The 21,530-nt window shown below is 62.0% G+C and overlaps 1 protein-coding gene across 2 annotated transcripts in view; it reads right to left on the bottom strand.

Annotated features, from left to right (window-relative positions):
* The window catches only part of NOTCH3 (notch receptor 3), a 51,792-nt gene extending 34,471 nt beyond the window's left edge, over positions 1 to 17,321 (bottom strand). Inside the window, exons 1-2 of one of the 2 annotated variants that reach the window (XM_038378552.2) lie at positions 17,162 to 17,321; positions 3,556 to 3,637 (exon numbers count right to left, since the gene is read on the bottom strand). In XM_038378552.2, coding sequence (XP_038234480.1) covers positions 3,556 to 3,614 — 59 coding nt within the window. In that variant the 5' untranslated portion in view covers positions 3,615 to 3,637; positions 17,162 to 17,321. Of the gene's footprint in view, positions 1 to 3,555; positions 3,638 to 11,020; positions 11,250 to 17,161 lie in introns of those variants that run through there. The other variant, XM_038378551.2, reaches the window with a different exon arrangement.
* Positions 17,322 to 21,530: the final 4,209 nt, after the last annotated feature.

Below are 21,530 nucleotides of genomic sequence, written 5' to 3'. Positions count from 1 at the left end.
CCCTACAAGAGGCCCTGCACACTGGGGGGGGGGGGCAGATTTCTGGCACTGGGGTGGAGATACATTTTCTCCCCCCTCCCCCCCCCTGAGCTGGCTCCAACCCGTTCGACAGGTTCCAGCAGCACCAGCACCATGCTGGGCCAAACGGCAGGGAGAGTCCCCCGGCTGCTCCTCTCTGCTCCCTGGCTGCTCCTCTCTGTCCCCTAGTCAGAGTTTGTCCGCCTAGAGTTCGCCCGCTCTGCCCCAGAGCTGTCCTCTCTGTCCCCTGCCCCACTGTGATCCTCCCCGGCTGCTCCTCTCTGCCCCTGGGCCGCTCCTCTCTGCCCTAGCCCCTCTCTGCCCTCCTGTCTGCCCCCTGTGAGCCCCCACCGCTCCTCTCTGCCCTCCTGGCTGCCCCCCACTGCCCCTCCCCCCACCATCTTAGCCGCTCCACTCTGCCCCTCTCCAGCCTTCCCCCAGCTGCTCCTCTCTGCCTTCTGCCCCCCTTCTACCTCCTCTGGCCACTCCTCTATCCCTGCCGTACCTCTCCTGCCCTCCGGCTGCTCCTCTCTGCCCCCTGCGCCCCACCATGCCTCTCCCTCCCACAGCTGCTCATTTCTGCCACCCCCTCCAATCATCTCTGCTTCTGCTGTGCCCCTTCCACCCCTCCCCCCATCTTCTCTGCCCTCCACTGCGCCCCTCCCACCTCCCTGATCCCTGGTGCCCCCCGCCACACCGCTCCTGCCCCCCACACCCAATCCTATCTGCCCCCCTCCCACAGCACCGGGGGGCTGTCTCCAGAGCACAAAGAATCCAGCATGCAGATGGGAGCCTGCTCCAGTGAGCTGGGGCAGGGGGCACTGTGCTTGTTCTGGCAGAGAGGAGCGGTGCGGGGGGCACAGGTCAGCATTCAGTTGGTGCTCCAGCCCCACACTCCCGCCCATGATTTCCAGCAGCCAGGCAGCGCGGCCCCATCCAGATCCTGCTCCTACTCCTGGCCAGGCAGCGCAGCAGCCGGTGATTCACCTGTTCGGGGCGGGGCAGCAGGAGGCCCATCCACCTGTCTGGCATTCCAGCGCAGGCAGCAAGGAGAGGGGAACCTGCCACAGGGAGCTCCAGCACCTGCCTGCACGGCGGCTGTGCCGTGGCCTGGCACTAGAGGCAGCGGGGACCAGGCGACGGCACAGCACAGAAACTGTTCAGCTATTCCTGGCTCACCCTGCAGGAAGTGGTGGGCACAAGGCCACCCAGGCTACCCTTGCAGAGCCAGCCGCTGCCCCCGCCAGGCGCCAACCTCTTCCCCCTGGAATCCATGACCGGGGTGACAGGTCAGAGCCAGCTCTGCAGAGAGACTGCCAGGAGCTGCCCAGGCCCCCTGCGTCCAGTCTTCAGGGCTCAGCCCCATCTGGTTCCAACTCCCCAGCATCAGGGCCTGGAGCCCTGCCCTGGAGAGAGGATTCGCAGATAATCAGCCTGCCTTGCCCCACTGGCAGCCCCACCCCCCAGAGCTCGCACTGCAGAGTCAGATGCAGGAAGAAAATGGAAGTGATTCACAGAGAAAGTCATTACTGGGATCAGAGACGGCAGGGTCAAGTGGCTAGAGCAGGGGCACTAGGAGTCACAATCCCTGGGTTTTATCCCCAGCTCTGCTCCTGTGAAGCAGGGTGATGACACTCACTGAAGCACCCCATGCTAGTCAGCCCCAGCCCCTTGCAGCTGGCTCGCCAGGACTCCGCAAGCCTGTTGGGTGGCACAGCACGGCAGACGTGACAATCGCCATTCCACACCCATCTTCCATCCACACTGACCAAGCAGGGCCGGGCACAGCAAGAGCTGCCATGGCCCAGTGCCGCCTCCCCTTTGTTCCCAGCCCCTTCCCCACCAGCAGCTGGTGGGTCCCTCCACATGGCCTTTACAGCATCACCACCAGGGAAAGCATCTGGCCAGGCTGGGGCTCAGGGCCTGCAGTCTCTCCAGCCAGCCCCTTCCCAGAGGACTGGCCCAGCCAGGGCCGGGGAGCCAAACAGCCTCCCTTCAAGTGCTCCCGCGGGCAGAGCTGAGAACCAGGAAACTCAGCACACTCCTTCCTGGCCTCTCCTACACAGGCCAGCTGCTCCAATAGGGGCTGGGGAGGTGTGGGTCAGCCCAGTCACCCTAGCCTGATGGGGTCAGCTCAGCTCCAGACACGGCCTAGGTCTCACATGCCCCCCACCCAGCTCCGCAGATCAGCAGCTGCTTCCCTTCCAAGGGCTGTCTGCAGCCATGGGATCAAATGACTCCAGGGCCCCCTCGTGAAGAGGCCCCCTGTCTGGGAGACTCTGGGAATGAGGCCGGGCAGGAGGAGTCGTGTCCCCCCCACCCCCGCGGCAGGAAGTGGGGAGCTGCGGGGGCGGGGGGGGCCAGCACATGTCACTGCTAACACTGCTCTGCAATCTGGGATGGCAACAGCCACAGCAGGGAGGAAACAAGGGCTTGGGGGGGGGGGCAAATCTCGGCCCCTTTGCCAGTGTGGGGTGGGTGGAGGAGAGGGCCAGAGGATGTGAGCCCTGGGGTGTCAGCTCTCTGCCCAGGGAGCCCCAAAGGAAACATCCAGGAACCTTGTCACTCTGCCCTCCACTAGCCTCCCCCCCAGGACCAAGATTCACCTCTTCTGCAGCCGCCCTCCCAGCTCATGCCAACCCTGGCTGGAAGCCCTTTTTCCCCCCTCTGTGTCAGCAAGCATCACCCCGTGTTCCCCTCCCCAGCGCGGGGCCTCGGGGACAGGAGGGGTCACGCCCAACAGCTGGGCCTCCAGAGGCAGAGTGAGTCGCCCACTGCCTGGCTGCTGACATGGGAAGAGATCCACCCCACCCCCCTGAACTCTTATAACACCCCACCCTGTCCCAAGCATCCCCCGCTCCCATCAGCTCAGGGCAACCCCTAGCCCTTCCCACATGCTCGCAGCCCCAGTGGGGTGGCTCCACGCCATTCTCCCAGATTGGCTCCCCTCCCTTGGCCTGGCGAGGGTCCCTTCTGCTGCATCCCTTCGCGGAGGCCATGAGGAGCAGGTAAGAGACTACCTCACGGTAAGTGGCTGCTCCCCACATCCCCCAACCACTGGGGCTTCGTGCCATGACCCCTCTCCCTGCTGGCTGACATTCCCCAATCACCACCAGCTCTTTAGGGCATGGCCGTGCCAGGCACGGTGACGGGCTGTGGGACAGCCATGCAGGCCCCCAGCCAAGGACACACATCAGGTGAGACCCAGCAAGATGGGTGCAGAGCCGGGAACAGAACCCAGTGCTGCAGAACCTGGGCTGAGCCGGCTGAACCACTGGGCCACACTGCCTTTACTCCTTATGGCGCACTGCCGGGAACCACCCTCCCTCCTGTTAACCCAGCCCCAGGCCTCCGGTTCCCGCTGGTTCAGACCTGCCCATCCCCCGACCCCAAGGGCAGTGGGAATGGCACCCCCCCGTCCCCTCCCCCCGCAGCCTGTGAGCAACACCCAACCACCGTGGAGCCCATCTTGCCTACAGCCCCGTGCTGGATGGCAGCGGGCATGGATCCCAACCTGCAGGGCAGGGGGTCACTTACACGCAGGCTGCCTTCCCGTTGGAGTAGAGGATGCACTGGCCGCCATTCTCACAGGGCATGGAGCCTTCCAGACACTGCACGGCTGCAGGGAGAGAGTGGGAGAGAGCCCATTAGAGCAGAGGAGTGGCCTCCTCACCTCCCTGCACCCACCCCCACGCAGAGCTCCCTCGTGCCCAGCCCCTCTGTGGGGAGCCCAGCTCAGTCACTGGCCATGCCAGCTGCACCAGGGTGGGGGTATCCAGGGGACTTCCTAGCAGCAACCCCTGACAGCTGCTGCTCATTGCTTCCCTGTGCCCCCGCCTCACCCAGATGGTCCTTGGTCCATCACACGCCTGGCTTAGAGCACACTGTTCAGGGCAAGCCCCAGGGAACATCGGAGCACCCCATAAATTGGATGGATGTGGCAGGACCCTGCCCATAACCCCAAGCCCCACCCTGAAATGATCAACAGCAACGTTGCTGTAAAGCAGTCCAGTACAGCTGCCAAGGAGGAATTTTATGCTACTACATACATAAAGGTTGCTACTCTTCCCCTTATATTTATGACAGCGGCTATCAGGGCTGGGATTTAAACAGCCACCATTAGGCTTCAGAGTCAATGCTGCACTGACACTGGTACTGAAGTTGCATGGGGAAAATTTCATCCCAGCCGCAGCAGACAAAGGGAAGACACACACACCCCACAAACCAGGAGGAGGGCAGCTGTCCGACAAGTTCCATGCATGACTAAGAAGTTTAGTTTGGGGGTGCCCCCCACCAGTGAGCCAAGGAAAGGTCTGTGTGACTCCACCACTACCAGCCCCCAGTGCCATCCAGCACAGGGGGAGGGGGACAGGGGTTTTCAGGACTCCAGGCACAACTTGCAGGTTCCAGTCAGATGCTATGGCCCCGCACCCCCTGGGACCAAGGGGACAGCAGGCCCCAGAACTCCTGCTCCCAGAACCCTCTCCCCTGTGGCACATGGGCCCAGGCCCCACAGGGAGTGGAAGCAGCTCGGGACCTGTCAGGGCCTCAGAGCCCAGCCAGTATCTTCATCAAGCGTCCAGGGACCTGCCCTGCTAATCTCTGCCTCTTCCCAGGCCACTCATACAACAGTAACTTGCTAGCTCGGCTCAGAGACCCTCACCCTGCCAAGGACACTGGGACATGCCAGGCAGCACAGAGCCGGGGGCCTCAGCCCCACGTGCTGGGGACAGAGCAGCACAGCTGGGAGGGGATTGCGACTGCACCATCCTGGGTGTTACAGCAGTTCGAGGCCCAGGAGACCTGCACCCACAGCTCACCCTACAGCCAGCCCAGCCCTCTGCCTCCACCCTGAGTGCCAGGTTCCCACAGCCTGGGGCGGGAGGGTCGCTCTGAGGGAGACTGACCGACACGGAGGCCCACCCCACCCCCATTGCCCAGGGCAGCCCCAGCTCTGCCAGGCCCCACAGCCTCCTGAAGAAGCCTCTCCAGGGAGAGTGAGACCCATCCTGTGCCAGGATGACAGGGACCAGCTGCCAGCCCTGGCTGGACCCAATCTATGGTCGAGGGGCCAGGGCACCCAGCCCTGCAAGCCCTCTCCCCTTCCAGACCTCTGGGCAGCTCTGTCAGCAGCTGGGCTAGCATGGGGGGGCAAACTAGAGACACCCCACAACCCCCCCATGGGCCACTGCCTGGGCTGCTAATGGGAGGGTGGGGTGGGCTGGGCTGGTCACAGCCCCCCCAGCTCTCCTGGGGGCCTGGCTGGATTGGCCCCCTGAATAAATGGGGTTAAGACATCTCTATGCCCCCGGGGCTGCAGCTCCAGGCCCCTTGGAGGAGCTGATCCCAAAGGGAAATCCCAGCAGCAGTTTTCCACGCTGGGGAGCAGGGCGAGGCACAAACCCAACAGTCCCCTCCCCCCCATGCAGAGAGAGAGGAGGCCAGGCCTGGGCCCCACAGGCCACATAGGGCTCAGGGGCCTTGCTCCTTCCCCCACCAGCCATTTCCTCCAGACCCACTTGGAGCGTGCTGCGTGCCCAGCACACAGATCAGCTCCCAGAGACAATGCCGCCCCCGCCCCTCTCCCCCACTCCAGCCCCGGCTCCACCAGGCAGCCCCCAGAGCCAGTGCTGCAGGCGAGACCAGCCCCCTCCCCACACACGGCTGCAGTTGAGGGGTGGCATCGGGCTTAGACGGCTCCCACCCCCACTCTGATCCCTGGGCTCCTTTGCCCTTAGCACCAACCCTCACCCCATAGCCCCATGAGGGGCCCCAGGCGTCGCAGCTGTGGGGGAGGGGGATGAGATGCCGAGAGGCTCATTCTCCTGGAGAGCTGGTGGGGTTGCCCCAGGTGCCAGGAGGAGGTTCGGGCCCCACACGGAACCCCCAGCCTGTCAGGCACAGATGAGTCTGTGGAGCGGCAAACCCAGTCGAGCCCCCCCACAGTGGAGTGGGAGCCTGTTCCACACTGGGATGTGTGCGATGAGGGGCTCCCATGCCCCGCAATGTGATACCCAGGGCAGGCCCAGCAGTGGGGGGAGGGGGGGATTTTAAGAAGAATCCTAACTTCTTCCACTCTAGAGAGGCAATGTGGGGAAGGGGTCCCAGAACATTAACCCTTTGGGTGCCAGCTCCAACTCCCCATCTGCAGGGAGGCCTGATGGGAAGTGCAATGGGGAACCCGCAGCATGCACCCATGGGGCAGGCCCTCACAGCCCTCCAAAGAGGGCACCGACAGGAAACTAAGGCACAGAGTCAGGAAGGGGACTGCCTAAAGTCACCCAGTGAGTCAGTGGCACAGCTGGGAGAGAACCCAGGAGTCCTGACTGCCAGCCCCACCCCACACTCTAACCCAGTAGCCCCCACTTCCTTCCCAAAGCCAGGGATAGAACCCAGGAATCCTGACTGCCAGCCCCATCCCCAATTCTAACCCACTAGCACCCATTCTCCCCCCCACCAAAAAAAACAAACAGCAGCAGCCAAGGCCCCATCACTGCAGAAATTCAAGGACGGTGAAGATAAGAGGCTATGGGAATGCTGGGGGAGTTCATGCTGCCAAAGGCAGGGTCAGTCAGGATGACCCTGGAGACTCCGGTGCCTCGGAGGGCTCTGGGACTCCTGGGGAGGGGGAGAGGCACAGAACGACCCTCCACACCTCCCCCAAGTCCTGTTGTCCAAAGTGGGACACCCTCACAGACAGCCCCAGCTTCTTGCTCCGGCAGGCCTGAGGCACAGTCTCCCATCAGCCCCTGCAGGCAGCGAGGTGCTCAGCTCTGAGCTGTGGGGGTTCACGGACAGTGAGGGGGGCACTGTGCCGACACACACCTGGCCCAGCCCTGGCCCCCATATTCCCCCGCCCCCCACAGCTGAGATAGGGACAGTGCATGCTGGGACACAGCCTCTCACCCCTCTGCATCACAGGTATGCCAGGCGAGGAAGGGCACATACCTACAGAGTCTCCCACCCCTGACCCATGCTGCCCAGCAGCCCCGGGATCCTGACCACAGGCAGCCTAGCAGGACCACTTCAACTAGCAATAAGGCAGGGACCCCAACCGCAGCCAGCCCAGGGGCTGCCGGTACCTCCCATCTGCCTGAAACAGGACACCAAAGGCCAAGCCAGCTCAATGCATGTTGTCAGGCAGGACGCAGGATCCAGAGCCACCCAGAGAGGAATGGACCAGGCAAAGGTGAGACAGCCAGGACTCCTGGGTTCTATCCTCAGCTCTGCCAATGACTGGGGCAGAAGTAGCCCCAACCTGCCTCCTCTCTGGCATTTATGAAACCTCATGAGGAGCTCAGGGCCCCAGGCTGTTCAGTCATGGATCCCATTGCTGCAACTCCCCCGCTCCCCAGGACAGGAGAAGGGCTGCTCCTGCCAGCCAAGGATCCACGGAGGGACCAGAACTGACCGTCACAGGATAGTGGAGCTGGCACCCCAGCCTGGCAGACATAGCCAACTGCCCCTGCCCCAACTGTGCAGCCAATTCAGAGTGGTTGGTCTGGGAGAGTGGAGCCTCTTATGTCTAGGGGATGCCAGCTGTGACCCAGCCCAGAGCATGGGGACCGAATGCTGCGGGGTTGGTTGGAGTGGGAGACAGGACCTGTCACTTCCAAGGCGCAATCCAAGCCCCAGCATCTGAACCCCCACCACTGGCCCCAGTAGGCACCCTTCAGTGCAATTGGAGCCCTCGGCAGGGCCCGGGGAGGCTCACCCACCCCTCGCTCTCCCCATGGCGGGGGAAGGGGTCAGTGTTGCTAAAAGCCCATGTGTGGAGCGGGACTCGTGAGACACCACTGCCCCAGGATTCCTGGTCTCCATCCTGGGTGGGCGAGCGGGTTCAGACCCTGATTCTGGGGCACATTTGGATGCTGTCCTGGAGAAAGCTCTGCAGTTGCCAAGGCAGCAGAGAAGGGGGCTCACAAGCCAGGCAGAGAGTCCCTGAGAACAGGTCCAAACTGTCCTACCAGCTGGGCAGGAGAGCATGGCCTGTGCTGGCTGTGCTGGGGCAGGCGGATCCCCCCAGCCCCACTCCTCCCGGCCAGGCGGGTTGGGTCCCTGGGTCTCCCTTTGCTGCAGCCAGAGGCTCTGTGGGAGGAGTGTTTACAACCGGATTAGCCAGTGTGATTGTTCAGGCGGCTCCAGGGCCCTCTCCAGATTCCACAGCTCTCCAGCTGCCTGGCCGCTTTGTTCACAGGCTAGCAACGCAGTGGGGAGAAGAAAGGGGCAGGCAAGTCAATGGCCCAGCCAGCCAGCCAGCCGGCCCTCTCCTGCATCTGGAGGGGAGGCAGCTGCTGCAGCTCTGAGCGCTCCCCCGGCATAGCCAGCGCCGAGGAGGGGCAGGGTTCCACACTGTTTGTGGGTGAATGACAGAGGCCAGCGCCCACAAGGGAACCAGCGCCACCGAGCCATTGCCTGCCACCCAACTCCCGCCCCCGCCGCATTCCACGGGGAGGCCGCCCCCACCAGCCCCTTCACTTAGAGGGCAACGTGGAGAGCCTGGCCACAAACCAACCGGGTCCCACACAAACCATCGCGCCCTGGGGACCCCACGTTGCCGCAGCAGGGCATAGAGAAGCCAGTTTTGTGGGAGCCAGGCTGCTCTGGAGGAAGGGGGAGGTTAAACAGGGGGTGGCTAAAATCAACCAGGGAAAGTCCTGGAAACGAGACTTTCCAAAGGTAGGACCTCATCCCCAGGATGGGGGTGGGAGCTGGGCTGTTTTTCCCCCCCCACCTCATCCCCAGAACGGGGGAACTGGGCCAGTCCCCCCCCCCGCACCTGGGAGCTCATCCCCCAGGAGGAGCAGGCTGCTGCCCCCCCCAGGGCCCTCATCCCCAGGACTGGGGGGTGGGGAAACCAGGCCGCTCCCCTGCACACATGGAGGAGGGGGGTAATTGACACCCCCATAACCTGATTTCTACTCCAACCACCCAAGACAAGAATTTACCCAGAAGAGGCTGAGCTAAGCCCAAGGCCTCCCAGCCCTTGCCCAGCCCCCAAGCAGTTGGAGCTGCAAAGGCCTTGTCCTCACTCAGGCTGTGAGGGGGGTAGAGGCGTCTTTCCCTAGTGAGGACACTGTCTGGGTGCGTCTGGAGCTGGTTCCTGGCTCCAGGACTGAGACGCTCCAAGCTCCTGCAGGGCGGGGAGGGGGGTTGGCACCAGCAGTCTGTGCGGGAGCAGCGGCCAGACCCCTGTCTAGCTGTGGGGCCACGCGCTGCTCAGGAACGAATGGTGTGGTGGGGCTTCCGCAAGGCAGCGAGTTGCTCAACAAGAACAATGCTGGTCTATGTCCAGCCAGGCAGCAAGGGGGGAGGAGGGGTTATACTTCAGGGCATCCTCAACCTGCAGCAGCCATCCCACAGGCCCTGGGCCCATCCACATGTGGTCCCATGGGCTGGGAGTGCAGGCAGCAGGCCGGTCCCCCGGAGCCACACAAACCAGTCCAGCAGCTTCGTGGGCAAGTGAAACCCACGCTGAATAATAACCCTGTGCTGTATTTACCTTTCACAGCAGTTCTCTCATCGCTGGCACATTGCTGTGCACTGGCAAGTCCATGCAGGACACGCAATTGAATCATCTTATCTCCCAGATGCATCACCTCAGTCCCAACTCACACTCGGGGGGGGGGAGGGGGCTGACCAGCTGGGACCCCAGGACCCTTACTGAGTTTGCCACTTGCCCGGCAGAGCCAGGGGAGGCCAGATCCCAGCTGGCCCAGTGCGGAGCTGGGTAAGCATTTTGAAGTTCTCTCCCGGTCTCCTTAGTGCTCCCTAGTCAGCGGGTGCCTTGCTGCAATGCCCCAGCTCTGTGGAGAAGTGGGGGGAGCCCAGCCCGGGCAGGGCTGGGAGCACCCCAGGACAGTGCCTCGGAGTCACTTTCCAACACAGAAAAGTTTGAGCATCCGGGGTTGGCAGAGGGAAGAGACCGGAGCCAAAGCAGCCGCTGGAGCATCTGTGCAGGCAATCAGCCCCCCCCCCATTCGCCCCACACCCCGAGCCCCCACACACTGAACCACGACAACAATGCCATCAAATGTAATATCAGCCCCAGCCCCCCCTCCTCCCCCCGGGGGAAGCCGCTTCATGGCAATCCCAGCTAACCCCCCGGGGTGGGGTCCCTGCTCCCCCTGCACAGCCCCCCCCCCCCCCGCGCCGGGCTCGTGGGGAATTCCATGGGCAGGAGGCCGCGACCGCGGAGCGGGGGAAGGGCGGCGAGGGGGCAGGCGCCGGCTGGGGAAGCCGGATCCGGGCTCCAGCTCCAGGTTTCCCCGCGCGCCCAGGCCGGCTGGCGCAGGCTGCTGGAAAGTTACTTCCAGTCCCTGGTGGAAGCGGAGGCGCGCAGGATTGTTCCCCGCAGCCTCAAATCAGTGCCTGCGAACTCCCCGCCCCAGCCCCGCCGCGGGGCAGGGGCCGCGCAGCCCCCTCCCCCCAGCGGGGATTATACATTGATTAAGTATTTTCTTTGTGCTCTGACACAGGGCCAGCCCCTTCTCCCCCCCCACCCCAGGACAGACAAGGGGGGGGGGCTCTCCGGGCAGGGGAGAGCGCACAAGAGACTGGTTACAAGTGGTTCCCCAACTGGACGGAGCCGTCAACGTCCCGAGCCCCCATTCAGCCGCTGATCCCTGCCGGGGGAGCCCGCCTCATTGGGGCGCGCGGCGGGTTCCTGGCTTTGAAACCCTCCCAAAAAATAAAAAGTTTTGTAAAGTTGGTAAAGAGAAAGGGAAGGGACCAGATCAGGTCTCCGCCGCTCCCTGACGCCACCAGTAACATCAAACTGGGGGCCCCCCAACTGCCAGGGCCCCCAAATACCCAGAAAGGACCCCTCCACAACGGGGTCTCCGGAACTGCCCCAACACCGGGCTGCTTAGCAAGAGATCGCCGCGGGTGGGGGGGTTCCCCTGGCACTCGCAGCTGCCGCGAGCCCCGCTCCAGCTCCCCGGACCACAGCTCCCAGACCCGGCGCGCCCCCCGCACGGGGTCCCCGCCCCGGCCCCCTTACCTGCTCCGGCTCCCAGCTGCGCCAGCAGCGCGATGCCCAGGAAGCTGCCACCCAGCAGCGCCCGGGACCCGGCGCCCGAGCCCATCCCGCTGCTCCGCTCGCGATCCCGGACCCGGACCCCGCTCCTCCGCCGCCCCCGCCCTAGAGATCCATGGCGCGTCCGGGAGCCCCGCGCCGCAGAGCCAGACTCCAGCGCAGCCAGGCTGCCTCCCTCCCTCCCGGACCCTGGGAAACTTCCCCCGCCAGCAGCGACTCGAGCCCCGGCCCGGCCGCCCCTCCTCTGCGCGGGGCGGGGCCCGGCCGCCTCCTCCCCGGGCTCCCACGCTCCTTCCCTCCCCTCCCTCCTGCCCAGCCCGCTCCCGGCCAGGCCCAGCCCCGCGCTGCAGCCAGCGCCCCCTGCCCGAGCCGGCGCCGGCAGGTGCCGGGGGGCTGGCCGGGCTCACTCGCTGCAGGCGGGGGGAAAGGAGGGCACCGCGGCGCTCAGTGGGGCTCGGGCTCTGGGGGACAGATGACAATGGAGGGGGAGGGGTGCAGGGGGGGCTTTGCTGGGAGATCTCTGAGCGACCGGGTAAAGGCCCGCAGGGTGGAGGGCTCCAAACCTGCCTCCCCTCCCCCAGCAGGGCGAGAGGGGGGCACAGGCAGCGGGGTGTGTGCTGGGGTCAGAGATGTGCTGGCTCAGGCCCCATAGCCTTGGCCTTTCCCACAGAGTCATGAATCCTCCCTCCAACATGACCAAAAAAAGCGGTTGTTTTTTATGAGCATCCAAATCCCCAAGGAGGGGAAAGTTTCCATCGCTGGCTGGCTGTGGCGAGGGGCGGCCCGTCGTCCACCCCCGCTTCCGGTGACTCCAACCCAAGGCAACTGCTAGGGTCCGCACGCTGGGGCGGCTGTAGCCCTGGCAGGATCCCTGCTGCATTGTTAGCATTTGGGGGGAGCCAGGCAGACTCGGGGATGAAATAGAGCAGACCATGGATGAACTGCTTGAGTCCCAGCTGGAGCAGAACCAGCCAAGGGGGCTGGAGAGAGATGCTGGAGGGCTGGTTAGCATCTTGGGGGTTCCTGCCACTTTGCCCCAACTGCTCAAGAGCTGGAGAGAACCACTTACCCCTCCTCAGTGCAGAGCCCCCCCTCGCTCCATCACCAGCTGGAGTCGGGCCCAGCTGTGCCCACACTGGTAACAGTGCCAACCCAGAGCCTTTTGGCCTCACGCTGCCCTGGCAGGATGGAGCTTTCCTGGAAAGTTCAAGGCAATTCAGACAAGACAGCTGGGCTCCAGGAGGGTCCAAGGCAGCTCGGCCCAGACACTGCTCTACCAGGCTCCAGAAGGCCAGGTGTCATTGCAGGAGGCAAATTGATGGGGGAAAAGGCAGTTTGACTCCTATTGAGAAAGAGGACGTGAAGGGACCAAGGGGTATGGGGCAGAGCTAAGGAGCTGTGGGGCTCTTTGCAGGGGTGCTGAGCACGCTGAAAATCAGGACCTGAAGATTCATCTACAGCTGGGTGAGCATCTGTACCCCCAATCCCCTGGGTCTGGCTGGCACATCCGTGCCAAGGCTTATGTGCCACCTCCCTGGGCAATCACATACCAGGAAGCTTCTATCTGATTAGGGCAACCCAGGCACTGGATGCCTCTCTGGAGGGATGGGCGCAGGGCTGGGGCTGTAATCCCATGGCTAACACTGTGCTTTGATAGGGCTTCACAGCCAACTGAGAGCCACCACCAGAGCCAAGCTCTGAGGCAAGAAATACCATCCAGTGGGGAGGGAGGGGACAGGCCCAGAGAGGAGAAGTGACTTGCCCAAGGCCCTTCAGCAACTCAGTGGCAGAGCATGAATAGAACCAGGCCTCCTGTTCCCTGACACAGCACCCCACCTGCCACCCAGCCACAGCCTGCTCCCCAGATCACTGCTATTCCAACTGGTGGGCATGTGGAACAATCTACAGACAGACAGCTGCCTGCTCCCAATTCTCAGCCCCTGGCACATGTGAGTGGCCCCCAGAGGAGGGAACAGGGCCTGCCCTGCCTCTCCCCCCAAGAGATTGCTCCATCACAAGAGCTCTTGATTCTCAGAGGTGCTGGTGGGAGTTATTGCAAGCGTGGCCCATATATAGGCCCTAGCTGGGATCAGGGCCCCATTGCCCTGCACAGCCACCTAGAGAGAGACAGTCCCTGCCCCACAGAGCTCACAGGCTGAGAGAGCAAACAGGCCAGAGAGGGGAGGTGACCTAGCTGGGCTGCGGCACAGCTGGGAACAGAACCCAGGTCTGCTGGGGGCCAGCCTGGTGCCTTCCCTACAGGGCTGCCCTCCTCCCCCAGGCCCACTTGCTCCCTGACCTTAGAGCTCTCAGCAACTCAGAGGAGAAGCCCTGCACAGCAGAACCTCCCCTGCAGCCGTTCTAGCCCTGCTGCCCCCACAGCAGCTGGCACTGGAGGCTGTATCTGGCAGACCCATATTCCCCAGATAGAAGGTTCCAGGTGGGGCCTGGGGATTCAGGCTCATCTGGGGGGGTGCTCCTGGATTCTGGTCCCAAATTTCCCCCAAAACTCACTGGGTGGCCTTGGGAAGATGCCCTCCCCTCGGGGCACCTCAGCCCCCAATATCATGGGGTGACAGCGATCTCTCCAGGGAGCGGTGCGGCTCAGGGAATTGCTGGCTGGGCTCACAGGCCAGGTGGTGTTGTGGGGCTGTCTGAACAATGGAGCCCCAGTTCCCATCCCCCCCTCCTGACCCTCGGTGAGGATGGAATATCATCACACCCGTTTTACTCCTTCATTAGCCGCAGCGCTGCTGACATCTCAGATCCCACTGACTTGAGCGGGCACTGCTGCTGTATGAACCCGGGCAGGGGGGCAGGTCATGCTCTCCGGGCCCTTCACCCCACAGCACATGTGGGGGTGGGGCACACCCAGCTGCAGAGTGCCCCGAGGCTGGCACACAGCAGGCCACGCTCCCGTCCTTGGACTGGTCTCCACATGACACCAAGGGGCATGGGATATGGGGCACAGCTGGAGCTGTGGGGCTCATTTCAGGGGGGCTGAGCACTTGCGGGACTTGTGGGTGCTCAGCACCTCTGTAAATCAGATCCTGAAGATTCATCTACAGTAGGGCAAGCATCTGCACCCCAACCCCCAGCAATGCACCACCCCTTGCTCGGGACAGGCCCCTCTGGGGGCAGCGGAGAGCTCTGCCCCTGGGGCCACTCAGCCCCTCTGCTGAGGCTGCCAACCTGGGGCCCATTGCGGGGAGCAGATCGTGACCTCCAGCCAACTCATCTCATGGGGGCTGAGACACTGCCATTGCAAGGACTCTGTTATGGACAGGCTGGGATGTCCCCTGGGCTGGAGATGAACAGCGCCGCAGTGCACTAGGTGCCTGGGATCCCCACTGAGTTAGGAAAATGGCCTTAGGTCCCAAGGCAGCTGCCTGCCCCAGGGCTGCGATGTCTGCGGGGGTGGGGGGGCCTGGTCATAGCCCTCCTATTCCCCACACTAAAAGAAAAGGAGTACTTGTAGCACCTTAGAGACTAACAAATTTATTTGAGCATAAGCTTTTGTGAGCTACAGCTCACTTCATTGGATGCATTTGGTTTTCCACCGAATGCATCGATGAGGTGAGCTGTAGCTCACAAAAGCTTATGCTCAAATAAATTTGTTAGTCTCTAAGGTGCCACAAGTCCTCCTTTTCTTTTTGCGAATACAGACTAACACGGCTGCTACTCTGATTCCCCACACTGCGTTAGCTCCCCTGCTGCTGCCCCAGGCTTTGCAAAGCGCCTGGCCCAACTTCCCTCGTCCTCTGTGAGCCCTTCCTGCTCCCCCCTTTCTGAGCGATTCTCACAGCCCAGAGCCTCCTATTTATTTTTCTTTGTCATTCTTGTGTGAACGTTAAAGCCAGCTGTAGAGCGGGGCCGGGTGCTGGGGCACTGAAAAAGAGCTGCCAAGCCCCCTCGGAGCACATCTGGAGAGGTTTGGGAACACCAGGGAGCAGCCTCAGCAATGGGTTGGGGATGCCAAGGTGCAACCAGAACAATTGGCTGGGGGAGCAAGGTGCCCCCGGGACTCTAGGGGACACAGACAGGTTAGGGGGCAGCGTGTGGGGCTTGGGAACACACAGAGGAGCTTCAGGAGCACAGTGAGGGGGTTGGGTGCCTAGGAGTGCTCCCTGTGAAGGGTTTGGGGTGGCAAAGTGATGGGTTCAGGGGGGCAAGGAGCACACACAGCAATGGGTTTGGGGATGCCTGGAGGGCTCACACTGTGGGTTCAGGGGTGCCCAGGGGGCTGACATAGTGAGGGATCAGGAGTACCAGGGAGCTCACACAGTGAGGATTTGGGGTTCCTGGGGGCACCCTGTGACTGGTTCAGACTCCCCCCACAACAGGGAGCTCATTGCTGGATCTGGGGATGGAAGGGTGACTGCCCTGCCCTTTAATAGTGAGTGCTGGGAGGCAGAGCTAAAGGGCAGGCTCTGCCCCAAACTGCCCAGGCTCTGCCTCTTCTGGGGTCAGAACTACTCCAGGGGCCCAGGAGGGCTGGAGCGAAGAGCTGCCGCTGGGATGGTTCCTACTATGGGGGCTCACCCCAGAGCCAGGCCAGGCTCCCCAACAGGCAACCAGACTCCATCTCCCCTGCTATGACCTCGGCCTTCACTTCCTGTCCTAAACAGCCATGTTTGCCCAGCCATGCAGTGCAATGTGGCTGTTAAACTGCCCCTGCCCACCCCAGAAGTGGCTGCAGCTCAGCGCTGGCTGGTCCCTGCACACCGTGTATGTGGCAGTAGGGATGGGGGTGGCAGGCTGTGGGGCCTGTGCAGGTTCTTTCTGTCCATAACCATCTCCCAGGCTCCCCCTCGGACTGCAGCCTCTGCTGGGTCCCAGCCCAGACGGGCTTTGCTGGAATCGCTGCAGCTGTTCCCTGGTTAGGCACGGATGACAAAGATGCAACTTTTCAGCTTCAAAATGATCCTTCCCAGCCACCCCCTGCTCCCCTCCAGCCCCACATCATCTGCCCACACCTTCCCTCCAGCCCCACCTCATCCCCCACACTTCCGCTCTAGCCCCACATCCCCCCGATCCCCTCTGCCCCACATCCCCCATCCAGCCCCACCTCCTCTACACCTCCCCTCCAGCCCCACACCTCCCCTGACCCTACACCGCCCCTCCAGTCCCATGTCTCCCCACACCTCCCCTCGAGCCTCACATCCCCCCAGCTCCCCTCCGCCCCACATCATCCCCCCACACCTCCCCTGCAGCCCCACATCTCCCCTGCTCCCCTCTACCCCACACCTCCCTCCAGCCCCATGTCCCCCCCACACCTCCTCTTCAGCCCCACATCCCCCACACCTCCCCTCCCATGACATCCCCCCTGCTCCCCTCCAGCCCCACATTCCCTCACGCCTCCCCTCCAGCTCCACACACCCCCAGTTCTCTTCCAGCCCCACATCCTCCACACATCCCCTCCAGTCCTACATCTGCCTACACTGCCCCTCCAGCCCACATCCTCTCACCCCAGATCCCCCCTGCTCCCCTTCCAGCCCCACATCCCCCCACACCGCCCCTCCAGCCCCACATCTTCCCCCCACACCACCCTATCAGCCCCACATCTTCCCCCCACATACATCTCCTCTTCAGCCCCACATCCCCCCCGCTCCCCTCCAGTGACCGCTCCCCTCCAGCCCCACCCCCCATCTCCCCTCCAGCCCCACCCCCCCACACCTCCCCTCCACATCCACACACCCCCAGTTCTCTTCCAGCCCCACATCCTCTCCAGTCCTACATCTGCCTACACCGCCCCTCCAGTCCCACATCCTCTCACCCCAGATCCCCACTGCTCCCCTCCAGCCCCACATCCACCCAGCTGTACTACAGCCCCACATCATTCCCCCACATGTCCCCTCTATCCCCACATCCCCCCTGCTCCCCTCCAGCCCCACATCCCCCCTAAGCTCTTAGAGTCTCCTCTCACAAGGTCAATTTGCCATTCTTCTGATCCCCCTAGTCGCCCTTCTCTGCACCTGTTCCAGTTTGAATTCATCTTTCTTAAACATGGGAGACCAGAATTGCACACAATACTTCAAGTGAGGTCTCACCAGTTCATTGTATAACAGTACTAACATGTCCCTGTCGCTACTGGAAATACCTCACCTGATGCATCCTAGGACTGCTTTAGCCTTTTTCACAGCTGCATCATATTGGTGGCTCAGTCATCCAGTGATCAGCCAATACACCCAGGTCTTTCTCCTCCTCTGTCACTTCCAACTGATACGTCCCGAGCTTATAGCTAAAATTCTTGTTATTAGTCCCTAGATGCATGACCTTGCACTTCACACTATTAAATATCATCCCATTTCTATTACTCCAGTTCACAAGGTCATCCAGCTCTTCTTGTGTGAGATTCCCATCCTCGTCTGTATTGGCAACACCTCCCAGCTTTGTGTCATCTGCAAATTTTATTAGCACACTCCCTCTTTTTGTGCCAAGGTCAGTAATAAAAATGTTAAATAAGGTTGGTCCCAAGACGATCCCGTAGGAACTCCACTAGTAACCTCCCTCCAGCTTGACAGTTCACCTTTCAGCGTGACCGGTTGTTGTCTCCCCTTTAGCCAGTTTCTTATCCAGTTTTCAATTCTCATATTAACCCCCATCTTCTCCAACTGAACTAATAATTTCCCATGTGGAACTGTATCAGATGACTCACTGACATCCAGATAGATTGGATCTACTGCATTTCCTTTGACTAAAACATCAGTTATCTTCACAGAGAAACAGATCAGGTTGGTCTGGCAGGACCTACCATTTGTAAAACCAGGTTGTATTTTATCCCAATTACCACTCACTTGTATGTCCTTAATTACTTTCTCTTTCAAAATTAGTCTTAAGACCTTGCATACAGCTGAGTTAAAAAAAAACAGTCCTGTAGTTTCCCAGATCGTTTCCCCCCCTCCTTCTTAAAACAGGAACTCCAGCCATAGGATATGACCCCCGAGTTCACTATTGGGTTTGCAATTTCATGTGCCAGTTCCTTTAATATTCTTGGATGGAGATTATCTGGGCTCCCTTAATTATTCCAGTAAGGTATTTGAGTTTGCCTTTCATCTCAGATGTGATAATTTCTACCTCCATATCCTCATTTCCATCAGCCACCATGTGACTACCTTTAAGCTCCTTGTTACCCTCGTTAAAACCTGAGGCAAAGTATTTGTTTAGGTGTTGGGCCATGCCCTGTGTTATCTTTAATCTCCACCCCATCCTCAGTGCTTAGTGGCTTCACTTCTTTCCTTGTCTTCTTATTTATTTGGCTACAGAACCTTTTACTGTTGGTTTTAATTCCCTTTCCAAGGTCCAGCTCTGCTTGGCTTTTGGCAGTTCTCACTTCTCCCCTACACAGCCCCTCAGCTCTGTGATGCCCCTCAATCCTTATCTACAGCCGCCCCATTACAATGTCCCTCAGTCCCGATCAACAGTCCCTCCCAGTGATGCCCCTCAGTCTCAACCCACAGCCCCCCCCCGCTGCGATGTCCCTCAGTCCCGACCCACAGCCCCCCCAGCGATGCCCCTCAGAACTCAGTCCTTACCCACTGCCCCCTGCTGTCCCAGCCCCATGCTTCCCCCATCATGGAAAAAGGACCAGAGAGACAGAAAGTTCAGTGTGGGGGAGGGAGCAGCAGCCCCTAAGGAGGGAGCCAAGTCCTTGGACTGTTGCACCCCCCAGCCCCCTCCCCTCCAGGTCGATGCTGATAAAGTCTCTGTAAAGGAGAGTAAATTGATTGTAAATGGGAGACAAGCTGGGGAGCGCTGTGCTTTCTGGAGGGGGCACGCGGGGTGTCGAAGGATGCCTGGAGCATGGCTGGGGAAATCAGGTAGAATGGTTGGGGGTCAGGGGAACAGCTGGATGGCTGGGGGCTCAGGGATAGAGTTGGGGAGCAGGTGGTGTGGCTGGGGGGGGGGGTCAGGGTGTGGCTGAGGGGCCAGGGGTGTAGCCGGGGGGATTGCAGGGGGGTGGGGATGATATGACGATGCTGCGAGGGGAAGTCTTTACAGCTGAGCTGCTTCCCCTTTCCCAGGCTCTGGGCTGGTCTGTCCATCCATGATTTGTTACTGGGAGTCTCCCCACTTGGGCTCTGGCCAGAGAGCCACGGGCAGGGTAGGAGGAATTGCTGGGTGAGCTGCGCAGGAAGGAGGGGGAGGTTCTGTAAACGTCACTCCCCCCCACTGCCCACTGCCCCCTGCAGGTGGGGTCTGGGGCTGCAGCTCAGGCCAGTGGCCCCAGAGCTTGTGGGGATGCGAGGAGTACAGGCCAGCCTGAGCCATGAGCCGGCCTGGGGGGCCAGCTTCAGGCACCTGAGCTGCCTGGCTAACCCCCATGATGGGGGACAGAACCTGTAGGACAAAGAGCCTGCCCCTGCCCTGGGCCCTCAGGGAATCCAAACCAGGTGGGGCCCAGCCCCAAGAGCTTGGGGGCACGATCACGCTCTGGCTGCCCTGGATCCAGCAATGGGGCTGGAGGGGTGTTGCCCCAACAGACTTCTCCCCAGAGCCACGCCGCATGCAGAGTCCCCCTCCCCCACATCCCTGGGGCAGATTGTCCCCCTTAATCCCTTGGGCTCAACCCAACCCCCACATGTGCCCCTGCCCCCTGGAACATCCTTCTCCCTCTCCAGCAGCAGACCCAGGGGCATTTGTCTCTCCACCTTCCCCAGACCTTCAAACTGCCCCCAGTGGGGCCAGCCGCTGGCTGAGGAGAGAATCTCCCCTGGGGAGCATGACCAAGCTGGGAGCCTCCTCTCTGCTCTAACCACCAGCCCCCACTCCCCTCCAAGAGCCTGGCTCCCAGCCCCCAGCCCCCACCCCCTCCTCTCCACAAGCCAGGGATAGAACCCAGGAGTCCTGGCTCCTACCCCCCCTGCTGTAACCACTGGGCCATGCTCTCTTAACTGTAGAGCTTGTTTCAAGGCCCCTTGGCTAATCTTGAGCCCAAGTGGGGAAGTGGGGGAGTCCCCTAGGCCAGGTCTGGCTCTTTCTCTTCTTCCTGAAGTGCTAAGGACCTTTCCAGGTCAGTCACTGAACTAATATGTGCCCCTGTGATCCCCTGGGCCTCCCCTCTGTCCCCTCAGGCTTCCTCTCTGCCCCCATCCCCACTTGGCCTCCCCTCTGCCCCTGCCAGGTTTCCCCTGCTCCCATCTCCCCTCGACCTTCCTGCTGCCTCCCAGGCTTCCCCCTGCCCCCCATCCCCCCCAAGCCTCCCTTCTGCCCCCATCTCCCCTGGGCCTCTCCTCTGCCCCCAGGCTTCCCTCTGCTCCCATCCCCCCAGGTCTCCTTCTCTTTCCCCATTGCCCACACCTCCCCTCTGCCCATCCAGGTTGCCCCCTGCCTCATATCCTCCCAAGCCTCCCCTCTGCCCCTCATTCCCCCTGGGTCTTCTTCTGTCCCTCCATCCCCCACACCTCCTCTGTGCCCCCACCCCAAACCCCTGGGCCCCCCTCTCCACCCCCCTCCCACGAGGCAAGCTCCTGCAGGGAGCAGGAATTTCTGGTTCTCCAGCCCCAGGCACCTGCGGGGGGGCGGCCCTGCTCCCCCCACCCCTGGCCGGCCCTTGGCAGCAGGGAGCCAGCAGGTCCTGCCCATCCCTGGGTGCTGGGAGGTGGTTCAGGAAAAGCAGCCCGGGCACATTCCAGAGCAGCTGGATCCCCCACTGGGTGCTGGGATCCCTCCCCATTGCACTGGAGGAGAACCTGGGATGAGGGGCAGCAAAGGGGAACCGAGGTGCCTCAGCAGACCTGGGGAGCACAGAGCTGGGACAGCTGGGGGCTGCGGGTCAGGACTGAGGGGCACTGGCAGAGCTGGGGGGAGGCTGGCAGCAGTTTGCCTGGCTCTGTCAGGTGGCCCTGTAGCCCCATGAGCTGGTTGATCTGGGCGTGATGCCCCAGAGTTGCCCAGGTGAGGAGCCTGAAATGGTTAAGACAGACCCAGAGAGGCTGCCCCTCATCTGACCCCACTCCGAGCTCCCTTTCCAGCTCTGCCCAGAGGTGGGGAGTCACCCTATGGAGAAGAAAACAGACAAACTGGGGGGTCTGTGTGAGCTGGGGAGGAGCCAGGGGGTCAGGGTGGGATCTGTGTGAACCAGGGGAAGAAGGCGGGGTCTGTGTGACCCAGGGGGTCAGGATGGGGGTCTGTAAGACCCAGGGGCCTGGCAGGGGGCTATGTCAGCTCAGCGGCTCCTTGGTGCCCCCTCTGAAGGGGCCTTGGGGCTGTCTAGGAGCGGGAGTGGGGAGTCAGCTCCCAGCTGCTTCCATCCCTGCCCAAGGCCCCCAGCCCAGCAGAGCGGGGTGAGGCACCCAGGCGGCCAGCTGTTCCAGCAGAGCGGCCAGCTGTGGCAGCAGGTCCGAACAGCAGCTCATTGTATGCGTAAGCTGGAGCAGTGCCCAGAGCCGGTCAGGGGAGAGGCCCCCTAGCCCCACATGGGGGCATCGCCACCCTGTCCCCATAGCACAGTTCCCCCTACCCCACACTGGGG

This window comes from Dermochelys coriacea, chromosome 20 (assembly GCF_009764565.3).
Source record: "Dermochelys coriacea isolate rDerCor1 chromosome 20, rDerCor1.pri.v4, whole genome shotgun sequence".
Taxonomy (NCBI): Eukaryota; Metazoa; Chordata; order Testudines; family Dermochelyidae; genus Dermochelys; species Dermochelys coriacea.
This window is presented reverse-complemented; position numbering and strand designations above follow the sequence as displayed.